Source organism: Aedes albopictus, chromosome 1 (genome assembly GCF_035046485.1).
Source record: "Aedes albopictus strain Foshan chromosome 1, AalbF5, whole genome shotgun sequence".
NCBI classification, from domain to species: domain Eukaryota; kingdom Metazoa; phylum Arthropoda; class Insecta; order Diptera; family Culicidae; genus Aedes; species Aedes albopictus.
The window spans coordinates 242,456,702-242,481,799 of record NC_085136.1 but is presented as its reverse complement, the minus strand read 5'-3'; the positions used below and the strand labels follow the sequence as shown (position 1 = coordinate 242,481,799).

Sequence of the window (25,098 nt, the reverse complement as noted above, 5' to 3'; positions counted from 1 at the left end):
TATCCGTTTTTATCACTATCTGATTTCGTCAACTTTGCATTCCGTTTTTGTCAACACTAAAATTTTTGTCAAATTTGTTCCCTTGAACACGAGTTATTTAAAGCTTAACATTAATCTTGAGGCAATGCATGAATGCAATGAATGAATTTGAAACAACTACCAATGATGACATAGAAGACGTATACGCCACAGTAGCTTTCAACACATTTTAAAATCAGCTATAAAGAATGTTAATTCATGCTTTCTCTCAAGCATAATTTTACTTCTTATTTGAAAATGAGAAAAATTAAACCAATAGTCCAATACAAAAATTAAACCGAGCCAATTTCATTAATGAAAATCTGACAGGAGGTGGCAGAAGGTAACATGTGAATATCAATATCATCATCAACAATTTTGTCGCTTTGTAAAATGGTTCAATCATTTTACAAGTGTAACAAAAGTTGCTAATTATGATATATCAATAATAGATGGGATGCGCATATAAAACCATTAAAAGACGGATTTGATTATCCGGCAATAGTAAAAAAAATCACCATTGATAATCGAACATTTTTTTTAATTTCATTAGCCTATTGTGTTAGGGCACAATTGATGTCCCTTCCAGGGATTGCTCCAGGATGTCCATCTGAGTATTTCTCCAATTACTTCCTTCTGAAGATCCTTCTTCTCCTTTCTTCTTCTTTTTATATGTATTCTTCTTCTTTACAGCTCTACGTACCAACTGGAACTTGGCCTGTCACTTCAAGTGTTTTTCGAGAACTTGAACAGTTTAGGGCTTTCTTTGCCTGTCCTTGCCTGAATTTTTACACTACAATCTTGTTTACAAGACTTTTTTAAGGAAAATAAATTTCACATGATTTTGTACACGTTTTCTTGAAATTATGCTGAATTCTTCTCTACTGGTCGCTATTTCTTTTCGACGGGGCTCAAACTTCTACCAGAAATCTCTCTTGTCATCCTTGATACCCTATCCAAATTTTCCAGATCGAAACAGCAATATTTGCTAGCCTAACAGGAGATTACTATAGAATTTTATCCGAGATTTCATCTTTCGTTTGCTCCAATAATGCAATTTTGATTTTCTTCAGTAATTTCTACTAGCGACTCTTGTATTCCTTCAGATTCCTTAATGGATTTTTTTCTTAAAAATCGTCAGGAAATAATTCAGAAGCTCCTTTAGGTGAATTAGGAGTTAAATCTTTCAGAAATAAGTTTCTCAAAGAAGGAGGAGTCTAGGAATCATGAGGAAATAACAAAGATGAAAGATAGAATCGTATTGGAAAACCTGTGAAAGTTCCAGTAGGTGTAGATGTTTCTACTGCGCATAAATACCAAAACAAAGTCAAAAAATATCGTAAGAAAATATTAAAAGAATCCAAGATAGAACTTCTGATAAAATTCTAGAAAAAACTGTTGAAGGAATCCCAGAAAGAACCCCTGGAGAAATATCAGATAAAAAAATCCTGAAGGGATTTCAGAAAGCAGTCTTGGAAGAATTCCCGTAGGATATTTTGAAGAAACGGAGAAACTCCTATCTTTCAAAAGTAAAATCTTGGTGAATCTCCAAAGCAACTCTTGGATGAATTGATGAACTAGGACCTAGGTTAAATCCCAGAATGATTTTTTAGTCCACCTTGTGCATTAGGGCCATTCCAGACCCAAACCGTACACATCGTCAGCGAGCTGTTCCCAACATAATGCATAAGTATGGTTAATAAATTTCGATTCCTGGTGGAATATTTGAAGGGATCTCCAAAGAAACTCCAGGAGAAATTTAAAAAGAGACATCTCGGTTGATCCGAGAAGAAATTTCTGAAGAAATCATAAGAGGCAGAACCTCTGTTGTATCTCGCGCCTAGAGCGGCGCAAACGTTGGCTGTTCAGCCACATCCAAGCAGCGATCCATTCAACCGCGCTGCGCATTGTTTGATCCAACTCGTCGTCAGCCCGACGACGTGGTAGGCACCGTGCAAGCCAGCATCCAGCGCATTGCGGCGCGCGCGGCTATAGATTTTATTGTACTATGGACGAATTTCGCCCCAAATCGTATTCGGAGTTGGCAGCACCCATTCAGATTACAATGAAACATTCTGGGTATGTACACCAAGACTAGATAAGCCACTTTGCATACTTAGTTTCTTAAAAATGTATCTGGACTGACTTTTGAAAAGGGCTAAACTTTTTTTATGGATTTTTTAAATATGTTTTTAATCAAAAAATGACTACTCCTACAAAAAAGTGTTGTATGGGTGATTATCACAAAATAAGTCAAATTTTAAGAAAAAAATACTGAAAAAAATCCAAAATGAGCCCTACACTGAAAAAAATCATTTCTAAAAATTCAAAGTTAATTTAAAAAAAAAACACCATTTTTGATTTTGATGAAATTTTGTCTCAAGACAGGTAATTATGTTCCCTACCAACCGTCCATACATCACATGATGGGCACTTTTAAGGAAAAAAAGTTTTTCTAACAAAAACTTTTTCATGTCCAAATTATTATTTTTTCAGTGTCTTTTTTTTAAACAAACTAAACCAGTGAAGGTTATCTAGTAATCTCAAAATGCAATGAAACTTATTGTGTCATATGCGACAATGCAATGCACCCATATTCACGCAGCAGCACTCTAGAAGTACGAAACAATATACAATTAGAACACGCATTTCATACGTGCTGCTGTAATTTCTACCCAAACGTTTCTACCCCATGTTCTTATCTAATATTAGGTAAGGCTATTTATTAGATTCGAACTACCTAATCGAAAAAAAAAAAACAAATCAAGAGTTGTACCTAAAGCAAATATGAACAAAACAAGAAAATGAATCGGTATCATTCAACGTGTTACTTCTCTTTGGTTATTAAAGGCAGTTCTGAAAAGTAATGGATCAATCGTATAAATCAAAATTCAACAAATTCAAGTGCAGTGCAAAAATAAACAATCCAAAGTGCAACCGTCATAATCTACGGGGCATGTCATTAAGATTGATAGATAAAATTCATTCCATGGGATATACACATGAAATCGACGAATCGATGAGTATTTGTGAGTCATGTCGTGGATTGATAAGTCACAACAGAAGCCCGAATACGAAAAAACGCCGATCGGATGGAAACGACGAAACTATGCAACCATCATTTAGTGGGCAGCAACATCATGATGTTCCAGAACCAGAACCGTCAACGAGTGGTCAACAAATCGAACATGAGCTGGGTAAGTAAGCTTTCAACGTGTTAGCTTCTTTTATATAACTCATTTTGCAGCTCGTTGCAAAACTACATTTTTCAGTATTCTTCGTATTTATCCAACCCGGCAAGCCTCGTTGGATAAATGTACTACTTGTGCGAAAAAAAAATCATTTTTGCAACTCGTTGCATAAATAACTGTCATTAACTTTCCACTGCATTCATTATTATATTGTTAACCTTAACTTTTATCTTACAGATATGGTACCATCTATTCCATCATTGGAGTCAATTCCGTCAACAGATCAACTACAGGGTCCCCATAATATTGAAAAGTTTAATACCATTGCTGAAACATTGAGTTTATCGCCAATCTCATCTAGAAACATGAGAAGTATGGAATATCGCATAAACAAATCATTGCAGATTACGAAAGCAGTTCGAAAAAAAATCTTCGGAATAGATTCAACGGATGTTGGCAAAGTGGAGGCGTATGACGAGATAATTATGCAGTTAAAGGATAAGTTCAATCACCCTACAACTGACAGAAGCGAACAGATTAAAATACTATCTGTACTTCCTAAGTCTTGGTCGGTAAATAAAATCACAAGAGAGTTTAACGCACCAATGTATATGGCGAGGCAGGTCAAGGATCTTGTTTATGAACAGGGTATTCTTTGTACCACCGAAAAAAGAAGGGGGCATGGTATTGATGACGATACAAAACAAATAGTAAGAGAATATTTTGATGATAATGATATCAGCAGGCCAATGCCAGGAGCAAATGATTTTGTTTCTGAGGTTCGAAATGGAAAAAACACAACAAGTTCAAAAACGACTTTTGATGATGTCGCTCAAAGAGGCTTATATGATTTTTGTAGATATGTACAAAACTGTGAATATTGGTTTCACAGTATTTACACAGTTGCGACCAAAGCATTGTATTTTACTTGATTCTACTGGTATACATAATGTATGCATATTAGCCTGGTACACGGTTTATATGGGAAAATAAAAAAAATGGAAAAACTCTAACTCCTGTATACTTTTTGAGTTCCACTTTGGTCCCATATCAACTGTGCAAAATTTCAGATCGATCGGAAAAACTATATTTTAGCGCCCGCCATTCTTAGTTTTTCATACGATTTACTATGGAGAAAATTTACTTCTACAAAGAAAAATCGCTAGGAGTCACCCCTAGACCCCTAAAAATAAGTCGATGAATGATTTCTGTAGGAAACTTCATGAGGAATCAGACATCCGAAGACCGCAAACCGATGTGACGTTCGTGGAAAAAGTTATTAAGCCTCACCCGATTGATAAAATGACGAGATTTTATTATTTATTGTTATTCCTTACATGTTAAACAGCGTTGGCATGCCATACGGTTTTCAGTCAATAACTTTTTCCACATGCCTTGGATCGTTTTGCGGTCTTCGGAGGGTTGATTCCTCGTAAAATTTCCAACAAAAATCATTCATCGATTTATTTTTAGGAGTTAAGGGGCAATCTGTGGCGATTTTTATTTGAAAAAGTGATATGCCCCATAGTAAATCGTATGAAAAATTGAAATGGCTGGCGCTAAAATATAGTTTCTCCGATCGAGCTGAAATTTTGTACAGTTAATATGGGGCCAAAATGAAACTCAAAAAGTGTACAGGAGTAAAATGTCTTTTTGTGTCCCACGCTAATGCATATGTACTATTCATGAAAATGTAAATTTAATGTTCAACAGTATAAGAATTGTGTCGCAAGATGAAATAATACAAAAAATGCTTTGCGATATTTCCACCAGAACAGATAATTGCTTTTTCCGTGCTTGTGAAAAGTGTGCTTGTAATGAACACATTGAAGAGGAACTTACATTGATATTAGAATCAAATGACAAAGAAGAGAATATATTTCAGCAGTGGTTGAATACTGATCGCTGTAATTTAGAAACGATTATTAAACCTGTTGATGAATTTGTTCCGTATCTTGTTGATAAAATTGACAAACTTATAACACACGACTTTATTCATAAACAACAATCATCATTTATCAGAAATAAAAAAGATACATTAAAGGATGATGAAATTCTTGCGATTTGTGATTTCTCTGAACACTATTCATTCATAATTCAAAACGCTGCTCAAGGATATCATTGGAACAACTCGCAAGCAACAATACACCCATTTGAAATTTACTATATGAAAGATAATAAACTTGTAAATGTTAGCTTCATTATCATATCGGAAGTAATGGCTCACGATACAGTTGCGGTCCAGTTGTTCATCTCAAAAATGACAGATTTTATGAAACAATTAACGAACTTTTCTAAAATTTATTTTATGTCTGATGGGGCAGCATCACAATACAAAAATAAGAAGAACTTTGCTAGTCTATGTAGATTCCAGTCAAAGCATGCATTAAGAGCAGAATGACATTTTTTTGCAACGTCCCACGGTAAAGGTCCATGTGATGCTATTGGTGGCACTCTCAAGCGAATGGCAAAGAGAGCAAGTCTTGCTCGAGATTATGGAAATACCATAACAACTCCACGAGAGTTATATAACTGGGCAGTTGTATAGACAGATAATAGTTATTTATGTAACGAGTTGCAAAAAGTTGATTTTTTCAGTACGAGTCGTACATTTATCCAACGAGGCTTGCCGAGTTGGATAAATACGAAGAGTGCTGAAAAAATCGAGTTTTGTAACGAGTTCCATACAAAATTTTATGCAATGATTTATTCATAATGCAACCCATTTGAGTTGCATAATGTTCATAATGCAACTCAAATGAGTTGCATTATGAACATTATACAACTATTATTTATTATGCAACTCATTTCAGTTGTATAATGAGCCAGTTTGGAAAAATTGGCCATTATAATACCAAAATGAGTTATATAAAATGTAAATTATTATACTGAATTGCATAAAAATATAACTAAATTAAATTTCTGTTACGTATCCACTGAACAGTACATTAAAATGTCAGAAGATCTCGAAGAAATATATAATAACGCCAAAACAATACCAGGCACTCAGAAATTCCATAGTTTTTTGCCTATTCCTGGCGACAAAGTAAAGGCAAACAGGTATTCTAATTCAGAAGATGAACCAAAAATATTTAGTATGATCGGAAAAAATAGAAAAGAACATGTTTGAAATTGGCTCTAAGACACATATATATATATTTGAAAAATTCATAATTATAAATAATTGTATATTTAAAAGTGCACTTCAATACATATTGCGATCGAACATTACATTTCCTAAGAAAATACATTTGTAATATTTTGAAGTTTTTTATGTATAGGAAAACCGTTCCAAATGATTGAATAAATAACACAAAATCTCCTAGAAAATTGAGTTTCATTGGATTCTGAGATTGTTATGGCCTTCACTGGTTTTATTGTTGATAACAAAATACACTGAAAAAAAAATCATTCGAACAAGAAAAAGTTTTTGTTAGAAAAACTTTTTTCCTTAAAAGTGCCCATCTTGTGATGTATGGACGGTTGGTAGGGAACATAATTACCTGTCTTGAGACAAAATTTCATCAAAATCAAAAATGGTGTTTTTTTTAATCAACTTTGAATTTTTAGAAATGATTTTTTTCAGTGTAGGGCTCATTTTGGATTTTTTTCAGTATTTTTTTCTTAAAATTTGACTTATTTTGTGATAATCACCCATACAACACTTTTTTGTAGGAGTAGTCATTTTTTGATTAAAAACATTTTTAAAAAATCCATAAAAAAAGTTTAGCCCTTTTCAAAAGTCAGTCGAGAAAAAAAATTAGAAAAATGAGTATGCAAAGTGGCTTATCTGGGCAAGGTCTACACACCAAGAAAGTTTCGTTGTAATCTGAGAGGGTGCTGCCAACATTTGTTCGAGTTGGCGCGAAATCCGTCTATGTTTTGTTTCATCTCCGTACTATGTCGCCTATAAAAGGCGACAGAATTTTGTATTGTAGGTATAAGTTTTACTCTCCCCATCGATCAGACACGCCGTCTGTCTCGATGGCAAATATAGTTTGAATTTCGAAGTCGTTTGTTCTTCGTCGCCGCCTGGAGTCCCCCCCTTCTTCCACCACACAACCCTAGACGAAACAACCTCGTTTCTCTACAAATTCTTAGGGGCCGTCCATAAATGACGTAGCATTTTCGGAGAGAGGGGGGCCGCTGATTATGCTACGAGCCATGTTTTAGGTATGGGAAAATAGGCTACGAGGGGGGGAGAGGGTGTCAAAAATCGTCTAAAAAATGCTACGTCATTTATGGCATTTATGGAGGACCCCCTATCGAATTCCAAAAGATAAACAAGCGCCATGGTACAAGGTAACCTACAAGAATTCTGAAGGAACTTCTTGGAGAATCCAATATTCTGGAGAAAATACAAGTGATTACTTAGAAAATTTCCTGAAGATTTTCTATAAGTATCCTAGTGAAGCGAATAAAACACGGCAGGCTGCGGTGGGCTGGGCACGTAGCTTGTATGCCGAAGGAACGACAAGCTAAAACCGTATTCAGCAGAGAACCAGCTAGGGGCCGTCGGCTTCGTGGTAGGCCGCGCACACGGTGGCTTTTTGCAGTTGAGGAGGACCTAAGGGCTCTAAACGTTGAGGGTGACTGAAAGCGATTGGCCCAGGATCGAGACTAGTGGAGGCGAATGCTTCATTCGGCGTAGACTCACCGTTACGAGTTGTAGCCCATGAATTATCAAGTAGTATCCTAGTTAAAACTTTCATAGGAATCTGTTAAGATGGTGGTGAAAACCTCTTGTCGACGTCATAGTCAGAAAACTGTAATTTGAACTGTGCAACCAAGATGTGCTAAAAGACATCAAAACAATCAAATTTCATTATAAACTGCATATTTTTACTTTTCACATGTGTTCTATAGGAAATCGTCCAATTTGTATAAAAATGTTGCAAAAAATTTTGTCAAAGAAAATTATTCCGTTTTTATCACTATTCCGTTTTTGTCAACTGAAAATCGCAGACCGTGTTGATAAAAACGGAACATGCCTGTATTGTGTTGTGCTTTGATGTACATGCATCGCTCCTGTAAGGAATGAGTATGGCAGCATAATTCAGTAACAAATTTTGAAAACGACGTATAATCAATGGTGTCGCATTGATTATACGTCGTTTTCAAAATTTGTTACTGAATTCATCGCGTTCGCTATTGTCTCGAGCGGAAATCAAAACAATAGATCCGCGGGTGTTTAGTGTTCAGTATTGTGTTGTTCTTTGCAGAGTAGAACATTCATTAAGACAATTAGATTATCGGCATTGAACCACAAAAACCACACAACAATAAATTGGTGAGATCTTTCCCATATTATTTATTTATAAATAATTTTACTTCAGTATATATTTGCTATATAACTGCATATAAGTTGAAAATTCGCTATTTTCGACATCCTTTCATCTATTGGAAACTACTTCAGTTCTGGGCTCTTTCTAAGTTGATGAAGGGATTTATAAATGCTTGCAAGGACTTGGCCAGGTGTGTGGAGCTGAGTGAATCTATGACATTATAGATAGTAGCGACATCAGCAATGTCAATGGATAGGTATATTCAACTTTGCAACTCCATCCAAGATTTGTGCAAGTATTCATGCTATGCTATGCTACGGGCTTGGAGGACGCGAAAAACATAAAAAAAACCAAGGGCGGAAACTATTTCTAATTTCCCTGAAAGCACCAAAAAACATGAGTTGTTTTCTTAAAGTTGCGAGGGCGCCCATATTAGCAGCTTTTTTTCAATAATTTGACCTCAAGAGCTGGTTACTCAGTGATAAACTTGGAGTAACCACGATGCCACCACTGGTGTATAGACATTTATTTAGTGATTCGTAGGTAATGTAATCTTATTATCTTAACCGTAGATTCTACCATTAAGATATATCCATGGTATACCATGGAAGATCCAGACATTTTGCTCGGAACTTGTAAGGTTCTTCTTTACTGATATACTCGACCTAAAATTCATACAGATTTTCCAGAAAAATACCTGGTTTCTCTGGGTCTCTCCAACAAATCTAAACTACCAAGGAACTGAGCAAAATATCTTCTAAAAAAGTCAACAATTCAAACTCATTCTTTGTAGTGCAAAGTTCATAAAACTTTTCAAATTAGCCCTCCAATATAGCGGAGCCCTTAAGCTGTTTTTACGCCTGTATTTCACGCCTGTCCTGTTGCGAGCTGGCTGTGAAGGTACATACTATACAAATTTTGGCCGAAATAATTCCCCTTCGAAGAAGGACTTCCTAAAGCTCCAGCTCCGTAGCATGGGGCTCTCCCAAAAGTTTCCAGTAGGTTTCGATTCGATACCGGTGTTCCATCGAATAGATGGCAATATTTCCCAACCCTTTGGCAAGAGGTAGGGGTATAAAATGGAATATCCCGCTGCCAGTATCACGCCGAAGGATCGAAGGGTGCCCCGAAAAGTTTTTCCCTTTATTTCCACTTCAGCTGGGATTGGTTCGGTTCGGGTTGGAGGCGATGATGATGATGATGATGATAGGTGGTAGGTACCAAGAGTACACATAACCTACTGCCATACCCAGCATAACTGAGATGAGTGAGTTCTGACTGAGCTGAGCAGTACCTGGCTGCATATTCAATTTCAAGCTTGAGCTTCCCATTTTTTTTTTGCTATCGAACCTTCGCACTCGTTCTTGAACTGCTTGATGTCTGCTGGCTGGCTGGCGATGGGTTGGGGTACGAACGTGAAGTTCAATTCAATTTTGAAGGGGAGAACTTCGAGCTTTGCGTTGCTCTCTGCTATGATGAATGGGGATTCCGGTTTTTCGTGCGAGTAAAAGTTACTACTAACGCCGAAGGCCCCGGTAATCTCATCAATTTGTAACGCAATTTGAGTTCATTTTGATTTGCGATGGAAAGTATCAAAAGGGATTTAAGGTATTCTTATTCGTAATGCACTTCAATGTGATGTAGCTACTTTGACTCCTTTTTATTCTAAGAAGCATGCATGATGAAAGATAATGTTTGAAATTTCTTACTTGTTCTTTGGCTTATAAAATTCTCATATAATTTAAAAGTAATACATCACCAATAGTCTACAAGCATTAATAAAAATAAGAAAAAATATGAAAGTAGTAGAAACCATCATCTTTGGGTTCATTTTTAAAATGACTCTGTATGTGTTAACTAAATTAAAAGATTCGTTGTATTATAAAATCGGTTTAAAATCAATATTCTCGAGAATCGTTTCTATCCAATTCCTAACAATCTCTCCATTTCCATCTCATTTCAGCATCGATCGGCAAGCAGATAAAAGGCGGATACCTGTTAAGATACAAAAGTGAGTATTCCCACCCGTTCCAAAACAAGTTCTCACGAACGCCATAGCAGTCGAACCCTCTGTCATGAACTGTGTCCCTAATCCCTCGTCGTCCCCAAAATGAATCATCACGCACACCACCCAGCGTTCTAATTAATTCCATTCCCTTCCGAGAATAATCTCGATTTCCCGACAACAGATCCGAACCGACCGAGGATAAGCAAATCGACACTTCATGGAATCCGTATACGGTCGGGAGGGGTGGACCATTACATATTCGCAAGCGTTCGGCCTGCCGGCCGGCATCAGCAGCAGACGGGCGCCATAAATTTGCGTTTGAAATTCCTGCTCGACACGCACACGTGTACGAATGGAGGATAAAGTAGAGACTGGCAGGTTCAAATAACTGACCGGAGGCATGGTCCATCACTGGCCTTTCGCTATGGGTTTCCGATCTGGTAGAAATATTAAAAAATGGCCAACAATTGAATGGTGGAAATCTGTGTTATCCGGATTGTAGAACATTTTAGAAGTAATGGTTCCAGCTTGTCGTTCCTCCGGCATATGAGCTACTTGCCCAGCCTGCCGAAGCCTAATGTGTTTTATTCGCTATGCTATAACCATCTATTTATACTTGGTATAATTCGTATTTCATAAGACGCTGCCTGATGCCGTCTTCAAAGACCCAAAGGCTTTCCGATCAACCTCTCTCTACTTCCATGATTCAAGGCCGTATATAGCGACCGGAAGAATCAGAGTCTTGTACAACGCGAGTTTCATCTCCATTCGCAGCCTACAAGTTTTCTGCTGCTTTCGCAGACCGAAAAAGTGTAATTCAGCAGCGGTATTCCGTCTTCTCACCTCACGGATAACATAATGGTGTTACTAGAGTAGGGGAAATAGGAGCGCATGATTCCCCGGCTAAGCATATGTGGGAATAAACCTCAAAAGATGCTTATTTTAAGGTCGTATTCTGCCTTGAATAGCAGTTTACTCCTTTACCTTTACCTTTAAAACGCTTGCTGGTATTTCCCGCTTTGACTTGTTATAAATACCAAGGGGCTCCATCGAACTCTTCCCAGCGGCAAATGAAGGAGTAGGAGGCGCGTGGTGGTTTAACGGCTTAATTCCATATAATCAGCGTGCAATGTCTTAATTTCTGTGCGCTGTAAATCAGGAAATCTTCCCAAATGTGGAAAATCGTCGTTTTTTCACGCTTTTCTATCGACAGTAGCAGCCGTTCGTGGGATTAACTTGCTCAGTTTTAGTTCTAGTTTGCTTGTATCTAACGAAAAACTCCACAATATGATGAAATCACGTGAAGGCGTTTTGCCCCAGGGGGGCGTTATGCCCGCTGTTCCCCTACCAGTATAAAAAAAATCGTCCACAACATAAAACATTTCACCAGCTTACACCACTTCACTATCACAACCACGGTTTTAGAAATTTCTCCAGGAACTCCTCCGGGTAATTCTTCGGGTGTTCCTGGGTATTATTTTTCAAGGATGGCGGATCATGCTGAGTTGTTGATGGCGTGGCCGACTAGGGAGTCCACCCACACTCTTTTGTCCCATCTTCATTCATTCCATTTATTTAGTAAACATCAAATTCATGATAATACTGAATCAACAATTTGCCGCCATAATACTCAATTTGCAGCTGCAGCTCTCCAACGTCGGTCACGCACAACACTCGCCAGATCACGCTCCACCTGGTCCGCCCATCGTGCTCTCTGCGCTCCACGCCTTCTTGTACCAACCGGATGGTTAGCAAACACCAACTTTGCAGGGTTGTTGTCCGGCATTCTTGCAACATGCCCTGTCCATCGTATCCTTCCGGCTTTGGCCACTTTCTGGATGCTGGGTTCGCCGTAAAGTGCAGCGAGCTCGTGGTTCATCCTTCTTCGCCACACACCGTTCTCCTGTACGCCGCCGAAGATCGTCCTTAGCACCCGTCGCTCGAAAACTCCGAGTGCTTGCAGGTCCTCCTCGAGCATCGTCCATGTCTCGTGTCCGTAGAGAACCACCGGTCTTATTAGCGTCTTGTACATGGTACATTTGGTGCGGGGGTGAATCTTTTCTGACCGCAGTTTCTTCTGGAGCCCATAGTAGGCACGACTTCCACTGATGATGCGCCATCGTATTTCACGGCTCACGTTATTGTCAGCCGTTAGCAAGGAACCGAGGTAGACGAACTCTTCTACCACCTCGAAAGGGTCCCCGTCTATCGTAACATTGCTGCCAAGGCTTGTCCTGTCTCGCACAGTCCCACCTAGCAGCATTGTCTTTGTCTTAGCCGCATTCACCACCAGTCCGACCTTTGCTGCTTCGCGTTTCAGGCGGGTGTACAGTTCTGCCACCGTTCCAAATGTTCTAGCAATAATATCCATGTCATCCGCAAAACAGACAAATTGGCCGGATTTCGTGAAGATCGTACCCCGGCTTTTGAGTCCGGCTCGTCGCCCTTCCAGGGCGATGTTGAATAGTAGGCAGGAAAGTCCATCACCTTGTCGTAGTTCCCGTCGAGATTCGAATGAACTGGATAGTTCACCCGAAATCCTTACGCTGCTCTGCACACCGTCCATCGTCGCTCTTATCAGTCTGATAAGCTTCCCTGGAAAGCTGTTCTCGTCCATGATTTTCCATAGCTCTGTGCGGTCGATACTGTCGTATGCCGTTTTGAAGTCGATGAACAGGTGATGCGTTGGGACCTGGTATTCACGGCATTTCTGGAGGATTTGCCGTACGGTGAAGATCTGGTCCGTTGTCGACCGGCCGTCGATGAAACCGGCTTGGTAACTTCCCACGAACTCATTTACTTTAGGTGAAAGACGACGGAAGATGATCTGGGATAGCACTTTGTAGGCGGCATTCAAAATGGTGATCGCTCGAAAGTTCTCACACATTAACTTGTCGCCTTTCTTGTGGATGGGACAAATTATCCCTTCCTTCCACTCCTCCTGTAGCTCTTCGGTTTCCCAGATCTTGACTACTAACTGGTGCAGACAGGTGGCCAACTTTTCCGGATCCATCTTGATGAGTTCTGCTGCGATACCGTCCTTACCAGCCGCTTTGTTGTTTTTGAGCTGGTGAATGGCATCCTTAACTTCCCTCAGCGTGGGAGTTGGTTCGTTCCCATCTACATGAGCTTTTCACTTTCTTTTCGAGAGCCGAATAGCGCTGTCTATGGCTTCGACACAGTTTTTTTCAGTCTCCATGTGTTGAATCGGCACCCGATTTTCTCCTCCTGTCGATGGATACTAGCAATGCGCAGCCGGAACTTGCCGATTAGGAAATGATGTTCGGACGCAATGCCAGCGCTAGGTTTGTTCCGCACATCAAGAATGCTTCGTCTCCATTTTCGGCTGATGCAGATGATGTCGATTTGATTCCAAAGCCCCGGAAGAAGTTGCTAGAAGAACCTCGGGAGCAGTAGCTGCAGAACTCTGAAAGGAGTTCCTGCAGGAATTCCGGAATGAATCCTAGAGAAAGCATAGAGGGAGACCCAGGAAACCTAAAAGGAGTTCCTGGTGGGACTTCATAAGACAGTCTTGGAGGAATCCCGCAAAAAAATTTAGAATGAATTTCGAAAGGAATTCCTGCATGAATTTCTCAACAAATTCCTGTAGAAATTCCATCAGGAGGAATCTATGATGGAATTTTTGGAGGAATTCCAAAGGAAATCCGAAATTTATTCCAGAATGAATCCGGGAAAGAACTCCTGAAAAAAATCTTGGAAGGAGTTTGCCGAAAAATCTTGAAATAAATTCCTAAAGCTATTATGTGGAGAACTTCTAGAAAAATCCAGGAAGAAATTCCAGGTGAAAGTCTTGGAGGGATCCCAGAAAGAGCTTCTAGTGTAATTTCAGAAGAAAATCTTGTAGGAATCCCGGAAAGAACTATGAGAGGAACTCTTGAAGTCACTCCTGGAGGAATTCTAGAAGAAGGCCCTAGAGGAGTCCCAGATAAAGATAATAGAGGAAACCTAGATGAAGTTTCAGGAGGAATTTTTGAAAGACTTAGAGGGGAATTCCCAGGAAAAAAACTCTTTGAGGAATCTTAGAAGGAACTAGAGAAATCATAGAAGGATCACTTAGAGGAATCAAGGAAGAACGTTTGGATGAATCACAGAAGAAGCTTCAGGATGAAAGTTACAAAGAATTCCTAAAGAAATCTCAGAGGGAATTTCTGAAGAGATGCTAGAAGGAATTCTTGGTAAATCTAAAATTCTGGGACGAAGCGGTGAAGGAACTTTTGGAAGAATTCTAAAAAGGACATCGGGTTGAATCCCAAAAAAGAGATATCGAAAAAAATCACAGTAAAAAAATCCCGGGACTCCTCCAGACGTTTCTTCTGGGAACCCTCCAGGAGCTCCTTTAGAAATTTCTGCAGATTCTTTGGGAATTCCTTCGGAAGATTACTCTGAAATTCTCTCATATGTCCTTAATGGAATATCTCCAGGAGTTTTTTCCAGGATTCCACACGGCACAGCTCCTTGTATATTCTATGAGTTTCTAATAACATTCCAACAAAACTTTCTTTGAGATTCCTTCAGAGGTTTCTTGTGATTCACGACATTCTCTAGACGCGACACGTGAGACAAGACATAACACTTATCGTTCTTACAATCGTCAATGGGTTAAAATTACCTTTGTTTTCGACCGGTTTGGGGTGCGATGTTACCCATCCTCGGGACAATGTTCAACTGGCTACGTCGAATGATTGTACGATGATAAGTAGAAATCAGTTGATCGTCGTCGTGTTTACCAGACCAAAAAGACCTGATATGAAAGGGGGTCAACTTCGTTCATCAATGGCTGCGTTTCAATTGATATGAGCATTGACTCCCATTGGGATGCGAAGCCTCCCAGATTCATGAGGTTTGTTGGTTTCCACTGCGTTCTTATGTTATTTCAAACGTACCTTGATCTTGCGACGTGTTTGACCGGTGTAAATCGCCGGGCAGTCTTTGCAAGATACCTGGTATATACCAGACTGTTCTTCCGGTAGAACTTTGTCCTTCAAGTTCAACAGAAGACCGCGTAACGTGTTATCGCTCTTATGAACACTATGAATACAGCAGAAAGAAGACATTATACTGGCGTAGCACTGGTCAGCCAAACTTACAAGCTGTACGCCTAGCGGGATTGCGGCACCAAGCACGGCGGAGTAACGTCGTTCCACGAACGATCCAGCATACCGTCGTGCCACGGATGGTCAGACGGTGACAAGTGCATGGGTGCTGGCTCTGCGAGGAACATTGTGCTGTGAACCGATGAGCACGGCGGAATAAGAGCGAGTATCGACAGCGAGCGACTCGAGCGGGCAGGAACTCCGGCCGGCAAGTGCATAAGGACAGTATCGTTACTGTGGGGCCGAGGGTACCATGAGTGCTCGTCGATAATAGAGGAGCGAATGACGATAGTGGACACCACAAGCAAGCAGTAGTTCCGGAGACAAATTTCCCAAAGTCGGGAGTTCGAAAACTGAGCCGCCAAACGATGCAGCAATTTTCCGCTTGGAAGCGAAGATCATAACGAGGCCCGTTCAACAGTAGTGGTCACCAGCGGAGAAGCATCAAGGTATCATAGTTTTTTTTTTTAAGATAACACTAGTCAAATGTCAAAATGGGGGAAATATACGTGAACCATGAAAATTTAGTGCGTTTTAATCATTGAGTGCACCTCACAAACTTTTTGATGTGCTTAGTTGGGCAAGAACACTGAGTGAAACAGGTCTCACTCACTCAAAGGGCGTTTCTCTGCTTCATGGGCAAATGTTGAGTTTCTATCAAGTTGAGCCAATACACTAGCGAAATGGTAAAAAAAGAAAAACTAGTAAAACAAATCTCAGGAGAAACTCCAAAAGAATATCTCAAGCTTTCTAGAAGAATTTCAGAAAGAATTCTTGAAAAAAATACAGCGGTTGTTCCGGAGGGTGGCAGCGTAACAGTGGACGACCATGAAGAATGTCTTTATTGGAATCAGCGCAAATAACCTGTGTGAGCTGCGCACTCAGCGAAAAGAGGAGATCACTGATGAAACCTGGCGAAAAATTAGGGAGCACAGAGAGGCAAAGGCCGTGATAGAGCGGGCAAAAACCAGAGCAGCCGAATACGAGTCCCGTCAACGTTATTCGACTCTATAAAAGGAAGTGAATCGCTGCTGCAGACGGAACCAGCGAGTGTGGGTGGACTCCCTGGCCTATGAAAGGGGAAGAAGCCGCCACAACCGGCAATATCCACTTCCTCTACGATATCTTACGACACCTGAAGGGAGCAAGGATGAATAGCTTTCCTAGACAGTTACACACAGTAGCTTATTCATTCTACCCCAACTGACCAGCTAAAACGTTTGCATAAGCACTTCGTACAATTTCTACAAGTTTCTGATTCCGACCAATCATCAACATTTCGACATGAACCGCCTAGGGTACGGCGCGTCGACCGCGTCAATTTTGAGGCAGCATCACTGCAGGAGATTGAAACAGACACCCGAAGCATGAAGTCCAACAAAGTCCCCGGGGTGGATCGCATGTCAGCCGAGATGCTCAAAGCTGGTTCCATATGTAGTATCTGCACAACTACATACTGCATCTACATATTATTCTGCAATATATGGGAAACCGCGACATTTTCGGTCGTTTGGATGCAAGGCGTCTTACTTAGTAGGGATACCCAAAAAGGGTGCTAACACTGTGTGATAATTGACGGGATATCATGTTACTGTGTATCATTTTCAAAGTTCTCTGTAAAGTTATCTTTAACCGGATACAGGAGAATATCGCAACTCTCTGACGGCAACAAGCAGGATTCCTTGCCGAACGATTCTGTTGTGGACCATAGTCACGCTCCGTATTATCTTGGAGCTATCAATGAATTCCAAGAATCTCTCTACCTGGTGTTCATTGATTATAAAAACCCAAATTAATCCACCTAGGGGTGATACAGTATTGTTCCGATTTTATCACGCCGCTTTTCTATGTGTGAAGAATTAGCAAATAAGTTAAAATTCACAAATACAAAGAAATTAAAAAAAAAAAAAAAAAAAAACGCCGCTTTTCAAAAAATCTATGCACGTTTTCAATATTTTTAATGTTATAAAAAACGCCTTTAACATCCATCTCAATGAAGAGGGGAAACACTTGCTCTCAAATGTAACATTAAATGAATGCGAAATGAAGGACTGACGCGCGGAGGCCGTGATAAAATCGGAACATAACTGTAGTGCCTTTCTCGTTGAACATATTCTCACGATCTTTCCGTCGACGTAAGCTAGTGTTCTCAATCCTGATACTTTATAAGAAAAGCAAGCATTTTATCAAAGCCATCAGTAAATTGACTCAAAAATTATTGATGGGACATAGTCCGACGTTATTTTCAACGTATGAGCAGAGCTGAAATATATCTGACTTCTCAGTTGACTGCTTGACCACCTTCACTAACGCTGGAGGCCAATCAATATCAAGACGATACTTACAAGCTAAGATATCACTTTTTACACAATCACAGATCGCTTTACGTTTTTTTTCTGGACACTTAAGGTTATATTTTTGCCTTTCTCGTACACCAAGGTGTACCGAAAGGCTACAGTATCGGACAATAAAAATGCACCAAAGCCGTTTTCCCATACAAACTAGTCAACTTTAGATTACCATATCTCAGTTACTTCTCAACCGATTTTTTTTCATTTTTCTGTGACGAACTACAAAACATTTCAATTTTCAAAAACTGTTGAAAAAATTCAGTGATAACTATTGTTACAAAAGTTACAGATAGGTTGAATTTTGACAATAAAAATGCACCAAGATAAAAAATGTTATAGCAAAAAATGATTACGTCATATCATTATGGTGTCTTCTGCAAATATGCTTCTTGTGTGATGACGAATAAGTTTGCTGAACAGACCAATATGATTTGACTTCAACATTTTTTGCTATACAATTTTTTGTCTTGGTGCATTTTTATTGTCAAAATTCAACCTATCTGTAACTTTTGTAACAATAGTTATCACTGAACTTTTACAATAGTTTTTGAAAATTAAAATGTTTTGCAGTTCGTCACAGAAAAATAAAAACAATCGGTTGAGAAGTAACTGAGATATGGTAATCTAAAGTTGACTAGTTTGTATGGGAAAACGGCTTTGGTGCATTTTTATTGTCCGATACTGTATATGTTCACTCCAAAAACGAAAATTTGATAGAGCCTCCGGAGAGGTCAAGTGTTATATACCAATCGACTCAGCTCGACGAGTTGAGATGATGTCTGTGTGTGTGTGTATGTGTGTGTGTGTGTGTGTATGATTGTGTGTGCGTATGTGTGTGTGTGTGTGTGTGTGTACAAAAAAGGTCACCTAACTTTTAGATAGTAAACATCAACCGATTTTAACGACCGACGGTTCATTCAACGCGGAATCTGGTCCCATTGTTTCCTATTGAAAATGGTTCGGATCGGTCCAGCCGTTCCGGAGTTATGGCCATTTAGGTGTTCCGGATCTGTACCCCAGGAAGGGGCTGGATATGAAAATGCAACAAACCCATGCATGCGACCCATCAAACCACGGCATTTTCGATTATCTGATGAACGGGAAGTAGGAAAATAGTCTCAGACTATGTCTGAACCGGTAGTGTTCCGGAACCGGTTCCGGGTGTCCTGCCGGAAGTGACCAAATATAAAAGTGAACATAACCCATGCATGTGACACATCAAAAAGCGGCTTTTTCGATAACCAATTGAATGGTAAGCTGGAAAGTAGTTTCAGACCATATTTGAACCGGTAGTGTTCCGGAACCGGTTCCGGGTGTCCCGCCGGAAGTGGCCAATTAAAAAGTGAACCAAACCCATGCATGCGACGCATCAAAGAGCAGCATTTTCGATAACCAGATGTACGGTAAGCAGGAAAATACCGTATCCGAACCGGTTGTGTTCCGAAACCGGTTCCAGGTATCCCGTTGGAAGTGACCAATAAAAAAACTGAACCAAACTTATGCATGTGACACACCAAATAGCGGCTTTATCGATAACCAGATGAACGGTAAGCAGGAAAATAGTTTCAGACCATATCTGAACCGCTGACGAAGTTGTAGGGGTGAATCCAACTGAATGCGTCTGACGATGACCGAAGAATAGTAGGTCGTAACGCGTAACGCTTAACAAGCTGTTTCCGATATTTGTCACCGATAATCACTAATCAATCCACAAATAACATAAGCGCTGTCCATAAACTACGTAACTTTTTTTCAGCCATCTCAGAACCCCCCCCCCTCCCCCATCATAGACTTTTGTTCATACAAAATTTTCGAAATTTGTATGGAGCGTAGACTTTGGCCAGACCCTCCTGTCCCCCCTTAGAGTCTACGTAGTTCATGGACAGGCCCATACCTGAACCGGTTGTGTTCCGGAACCGGTTCCAGGTGTCCCGCCGGAAGTGGTTAGTAAAAAAAGTGAACCAAACCCATGCATATGAAACATCAAATCATCAAAAATGTTGGATAACCAGATAAACGGGCAGCAAGAAAATAGTCTCTGACCACACCTAAGATTACCAGCAGTGTTGCAGAATAAGAATTAGATTCATCGCTGAAATTACGAAGATGAACAAAATCAATGCAAGCGATAAATATGCGTAAAAGAGCCAAATCTTGATAAAAAATAAGTCGATCTTGTCAAATCACACCATTTTAGATTCCTGAGAAAAAAAATGCGGAAATATCTTGATAATGATCGGCATCCAGTACTAGTGAAGGTGGTCAAGCAGTGAACTGAGAGGTTTGAAATTTTTCAGCTCTGCTTATACGTTTAACATAATACATTACTTCGGAATATGAGCCATCAATAAGTTTCCAAATTCGATTATGGCTTTTGATATAATTGTTGCTTTTCTTAATAAGGCTGACACAAATTTCGATTTTCTCTTAAGTCAAGAGGGCCCCCCCTTGGAAATTTTACTGGGCATTCATCATTTTGAGGAAAGACACAAATAAATAGGGGAGATCAGGGCATAATGGACACCCGGGGCGAAATAGACACCCCTATTTTTGCCGAAACCGTTGACTTTTATGCTAAACTATGCATAAGTGTAAAGGAACAAGTCAACGTTCTACTTTTCAAAAGTAACATTCGTATGCCTCCAACGTAACCTAAATATCATTGAAATTGAAATATGTTTTTCATATGGTGAAATTCTTACAATTTCAACGGAGCAGCAAATAAGGTATTACGAGTGTTTGAGTGTGAAAAAATCAATTGGATTATTTTAGCCTAAAGTTTATTTAATTAACTTTGATGTTTTGTAAACTCTTCTAAGATGGAGTATTTTATCTGTGGTATCGATCTCCGTGGGCAAATTACTTAACTGATCGATGTAAATCGTCCATTATGCCCCGATGGGTGTCCATTTCGCCCCATACCTTCTCTGACAGCCCTAAAAAACACACGATTTACAATTCATTATTTCTTCACAATAAAGACATTCTACCTGCTGTAAATGATTGAAATACGTAGGAAACAAACTAAAGTTGTAAGCCAACTAATAATATGTTAATTTTTTCTCTGTAGGCCGGTATACCTAACGTACTCATTTGCTTAGGGTGTCCATTATGCCCCTAATCCCCCTTAATCAATAATTTTTTAAATTTTAAAGTGGAATTAGAGCCCTCCAGAAAATTTCTTACCAAATCCGATTTCTTACCAAATCCGCTTAGCTTAATTTTTTGGGTATTTTTTCATCAAATACATTAATTATTTATCAACTCTACTCCCCAATTGATAAGTCAACGAGCACTGTGACAAAAGAAGAAAATGAGATTTGTTCCATTTTAGAGTATTCTAAGAATTCAGGAACACTCCGGCTTATAGCTCTTGAGTAAATGTTCGACGAGAAAGGCACTATCACCACTAGGTGGATTAATCTGGGTTTTTTATCATATCATGGGTTTGTAAAATTTGACAAAAAAATGCAATGCATGTGAAATTTTCCATACAAACTTCAACCACATTACAAAGCGCGAGGGCGCGACCACTTGCATCAAAATTTTATCCAGTAATTTTAAATGCAAAAGGGAATTGGAAAACTTTTGTTCCGGGTTGATGCGATTAATTTTAAATTTTACCATACAACGTTGACTCATTCTACTGTATATTCACACCTCAGGAATCTGAAGTTGTGTGATTTGGTGAGATCTCTTCACGGTTATCTAGACGGTGGTAGTGAGTAAACGTTAACCATTATGTGGCCGACAGGGTACCCGGGTACCCAGCACCCATTTGAAATACACGGTGTAGAAAAAAGCAGAAATTATGTCGGATACATAACGGTTAAACAGGAGCAAAAACGCGGGGTGCGCCGTGAGCGTTTAATTTCCGTACTGATGAATACTTGAGTCAACCGTTGAAAACAAGAACGATAAGTAGTGAGTATAGGGAGACGTCTGTTTGTATTTGGGTTTAATTTGTCAAGATTTTGTTCTCTTACATATATTTATCGCTTGCATTGATTTTATTGCGGTGAAGCACCAAACGCTGGTTCTGCAACCTTACCGGTAGCTTTTATGTGGTATGAGCCTATTTTCTAGCTAACCGTTCCTCAGGTTATTAAAAAGCCGTGGTTTGATGTGTCACATGGTACATTTGGTCACTTTCGGTGGGGTACCCCGAACTGGTTCCGGAGCACTACCTGGTCTCCCAAATATAGTCTGAGACTATTTCATTGCTAATGTTCATTAGGTTACCTAAACTACACGCTTTGATGTATCGCCTGCATGGGTATGGATTACTTTTGCATTTTACCACTTCCAGTGGGACACTCAGAACCAGCTTCGGGATTGTACCGATTGTTCCTGATGTGGTCTTAGACTAGCTCCATGCAAAGTGTTAATATTTTTTTCTAAAAAGTCGCAAATTGATGTACCGCATGCATGAGTGTGGTTCATTTTTGCATTTCGCCAGTTCCGGCAAGATACTCGAAACTTGTTCCGGAACACTACCGGAAGTCTTAAATATGGCCTGAGACTATTTTCTTGCTGACCATTCTTCGCGTTATAGAAGAAGACGTTATTTAATACGCTGCATACGTTTGGTTCCGTTCTACATTTGACCACTTCCGGTGGGTCACTTGTGTGGGATACCCTATTATGTGGTGCACTACTCTATATGACGTGCCCCTCGGATGTGCTGTCAGTTAACGTGGGATCAGTCAGTTGTCATTTACTGCGATCATAGACTTCACTGACGTGTGCACGCACAGCATGAACCAGTCCTCTTTCTCCTGTTGACCGTCGCCCTGGAAGGACGTGTGCAGTAGCATTGCAGAGTAAGTACCGGTATTGTTGGACAGTCCTCAGCGGAATGATTTCGGAAACTCCACAACTTGGAACCGGTTTCGGTACACTATTGGTTAACCAAAGTATGGTCTATGAATTTTTCTTGTTAACCGTTCATCAGGTTACCTAAAAGTCACTTAATGTGTCGCATTCATGGGTTGGTTCTCCTTTACGTTTGACCATTTTCTATGGAACATCCGTAATTGGTTGCGGAACACTACCGGTAGTCCCAAATATGATCGGAAACTATCTTTTGCTAAATAAAGATACCTAAAAAGCCGCGATTTGATGTGTCGCATGCATGGGTTTGGCTCACTTTTATATTTGGCCATTTCCGGTGGGCCACCCGGAACCGGATCCGGGACACTACCGGTTTAGATATGGTCTGAGACCATTTTCATGTTTACCATTCATCAAGTTATCGAAAATGCCGTAGTTTGATGTATCGCATGGATGGGTTTATAGCGTTTTCATATCTGGCCCTTGGCTGGGATAGCGGTCCGGAACACCTAAATGGCCATAACTCTGGAACAGCTGGACCGATCCGAACCATTTTCAATAGGAAACAATAAGACCAGATTCCGCGTCGAATGAACCATTGGACAATTATGAAATGAGTTTATTTGTACACACACATACACACAGACATCGCTTCAATTCGTCGAGCTGAGCTGATTCGTATATGTGACTCGACCCTCCGGGCCTTCTGTCGAAATGTCATTTTTGGAGTGAACATACAGGGGATAGACAAAATGATCGGGACAGGCAAAATTTTCGCATTCCAAAAAATGTCAAATTAACTGTAGCTTTACGAAAAGTGCATCACATATTCTCAAATTTCCACTGTAAGTTGATTAACTACTTGTGTATTGATGGACAAAATTTGGAGAAGATCGGGCTATTCTGCACGAAGTTATAAGCATTTTAGAAAAAGGTAGAATTATTCGATAGCCAACTTTGAGCTGTTATATCTCCGGATTCAATGAACCGAATGCAATTAAATTTTGTCCATTTATGACTTATATAATGAGTTCTGAAAAACGTTTGACTCAACTTGAAATTATTAACAAGAGAAAAAGTTATAGCGATTCTGTTAATTTTATGATTATTTGGTAAATTGGTCTATTTTTAATATGCATCCCATTACATTTTCAATAAATTGCCGACTATGTTGTTACTTTCTTTTGAAACATATCTGTATTGAGCATGAGCATGATTGACCGCCCGCGGTTGCTCCTCTGTTATTGAAAGGACAACTGCATTTACACAAAGAACCAACAGATGATGCTTGGGATTAGCTTTCTCTTCATTGTGTAAATGCTGGAATCCCAATACTTTTCAATAAGCAATACCAGCGCCGGCCGCGTCCGAATGCAGGTCAATTGAGGATAGGGAAGGAAGTGATGACATGATTCTCGCTTAGGCCAATAACCGAGGAATTCTCTGCGTTACTACGAGAAATCACTAGGAGTTTGGACAGGGGAAATGGAGATGTGTTGAGGATTTTGTCGTGGTAAACGAGTGTAATGTTTTGATTCGCGATTAATAATGCGCTCGCGAAGAAATACCCTTCTAAACCTTGGACGACGAACGCGATCTTTTGTGCCTCAAAACTCACCCTACATAAGTTATTCATTCGCAACTAAGGAGAACACAATGCTAAACACCGACGCATCTGTAGTTTGCGTTTCCGCGCGAGACAATGCTGAACGCGATCAATTCACAAGTATTAACAAAATAACACGTGATAAATAAATCAGAAAGATCTTACCGCATGGTTCGCCGTCTATCTTTTACCGACCCTCTCTTTTTCCAGAAATTCATGCAACCTTTATTTGAGTCAAAACATTTATTCATTTGGACTAAAATATTACAAATGTCGACACCGAAGATGACGAACCATTCAAATTTTTGTGTTCATGCAAAAAATTAAAGGAAATTATTTATTATCAACTAAATGTGCATTTGGAACTAGCGCCGACACATGACGTGACGAACTTTTCAATAAATAAACAAAAACCAGAGCTGCAGCATCTTCCACTAACTGGCCTCGAAATTACACTGAACTGCTACAACAACACACGGGTACGACGATGTGCACATTCAAATTGTCGACGACAACGCGCCCGATCCGAATGAAAAAAGCGGCACTTCCTTTGCCTCCAAAAACACACTAAACCGCCTCGTACGAAGATGAGCACGCACACAGGACGACGACGCGATGCAACGACGAACCAAGACGGTCTGAAATGTAATCCGCTGCTGGCATCACACGACCGACTCGCACAAAAACTAGTT

General features: G+C 39.8%; 2 protein-coding genes across 2 annotated transcripts in view; both read left to right on the top strand.

Moving 5' to 3' along the window:
- The window catches only part of LOC109412274 (uncharacterized), a 489,623-nt gene that overhangs the window by 126,845 nt on the left and 337,680 nt on the right, over positions 1 to 25,098 (top strand). The window contains exon 3 of the mRNA XM_062846519.1: positions 10,458 to 10,505. Within this exon, the coding sequence (XP_062702503.1) occupies positions 10,458 to 10,505 (48 nt within the window). The remainder of the gene's footprint in view (positions 1 to 10,457; positions 10,506 to 25,098) is intronic.
- LOC134287135 (uncharacterized) lies at positions 2,100 to 4,698 on the top strand. The gene is made up of 2 exons (XM_062848814.1): positions 2,100 to 3,215; positions 3,447 to 4,698. The coding sequence occupies exons 1-2, from the start codon at positions 2,885 to 2,887 to the stop codon at positions 4,139 to 4,141; spliced, it is 1,026 nt and encodes a 341-aa protein (XP_062704798.1). The 5' UTR covers positions 2,100 to 2,884; the 3' UTR covers positions 4,142 to 4,698.

Bases quoted from the DNA above. Each gene is read 5' to 3' on its own strand.
- LOC134287135 (XM_062848814.1), top strand. From the start codon at position 2,885: ATGGATCAATCGTATAAATCAAAATTCAACAAATTCAAGTGCAGTGCA. The intron at 3,216-3,446 runs GTAAGTAAGCTT...TTTATCTTACAG, and splicing joins ACAAATCGAACATGAGCTGG to ATATGGTACCATCTATTCCA.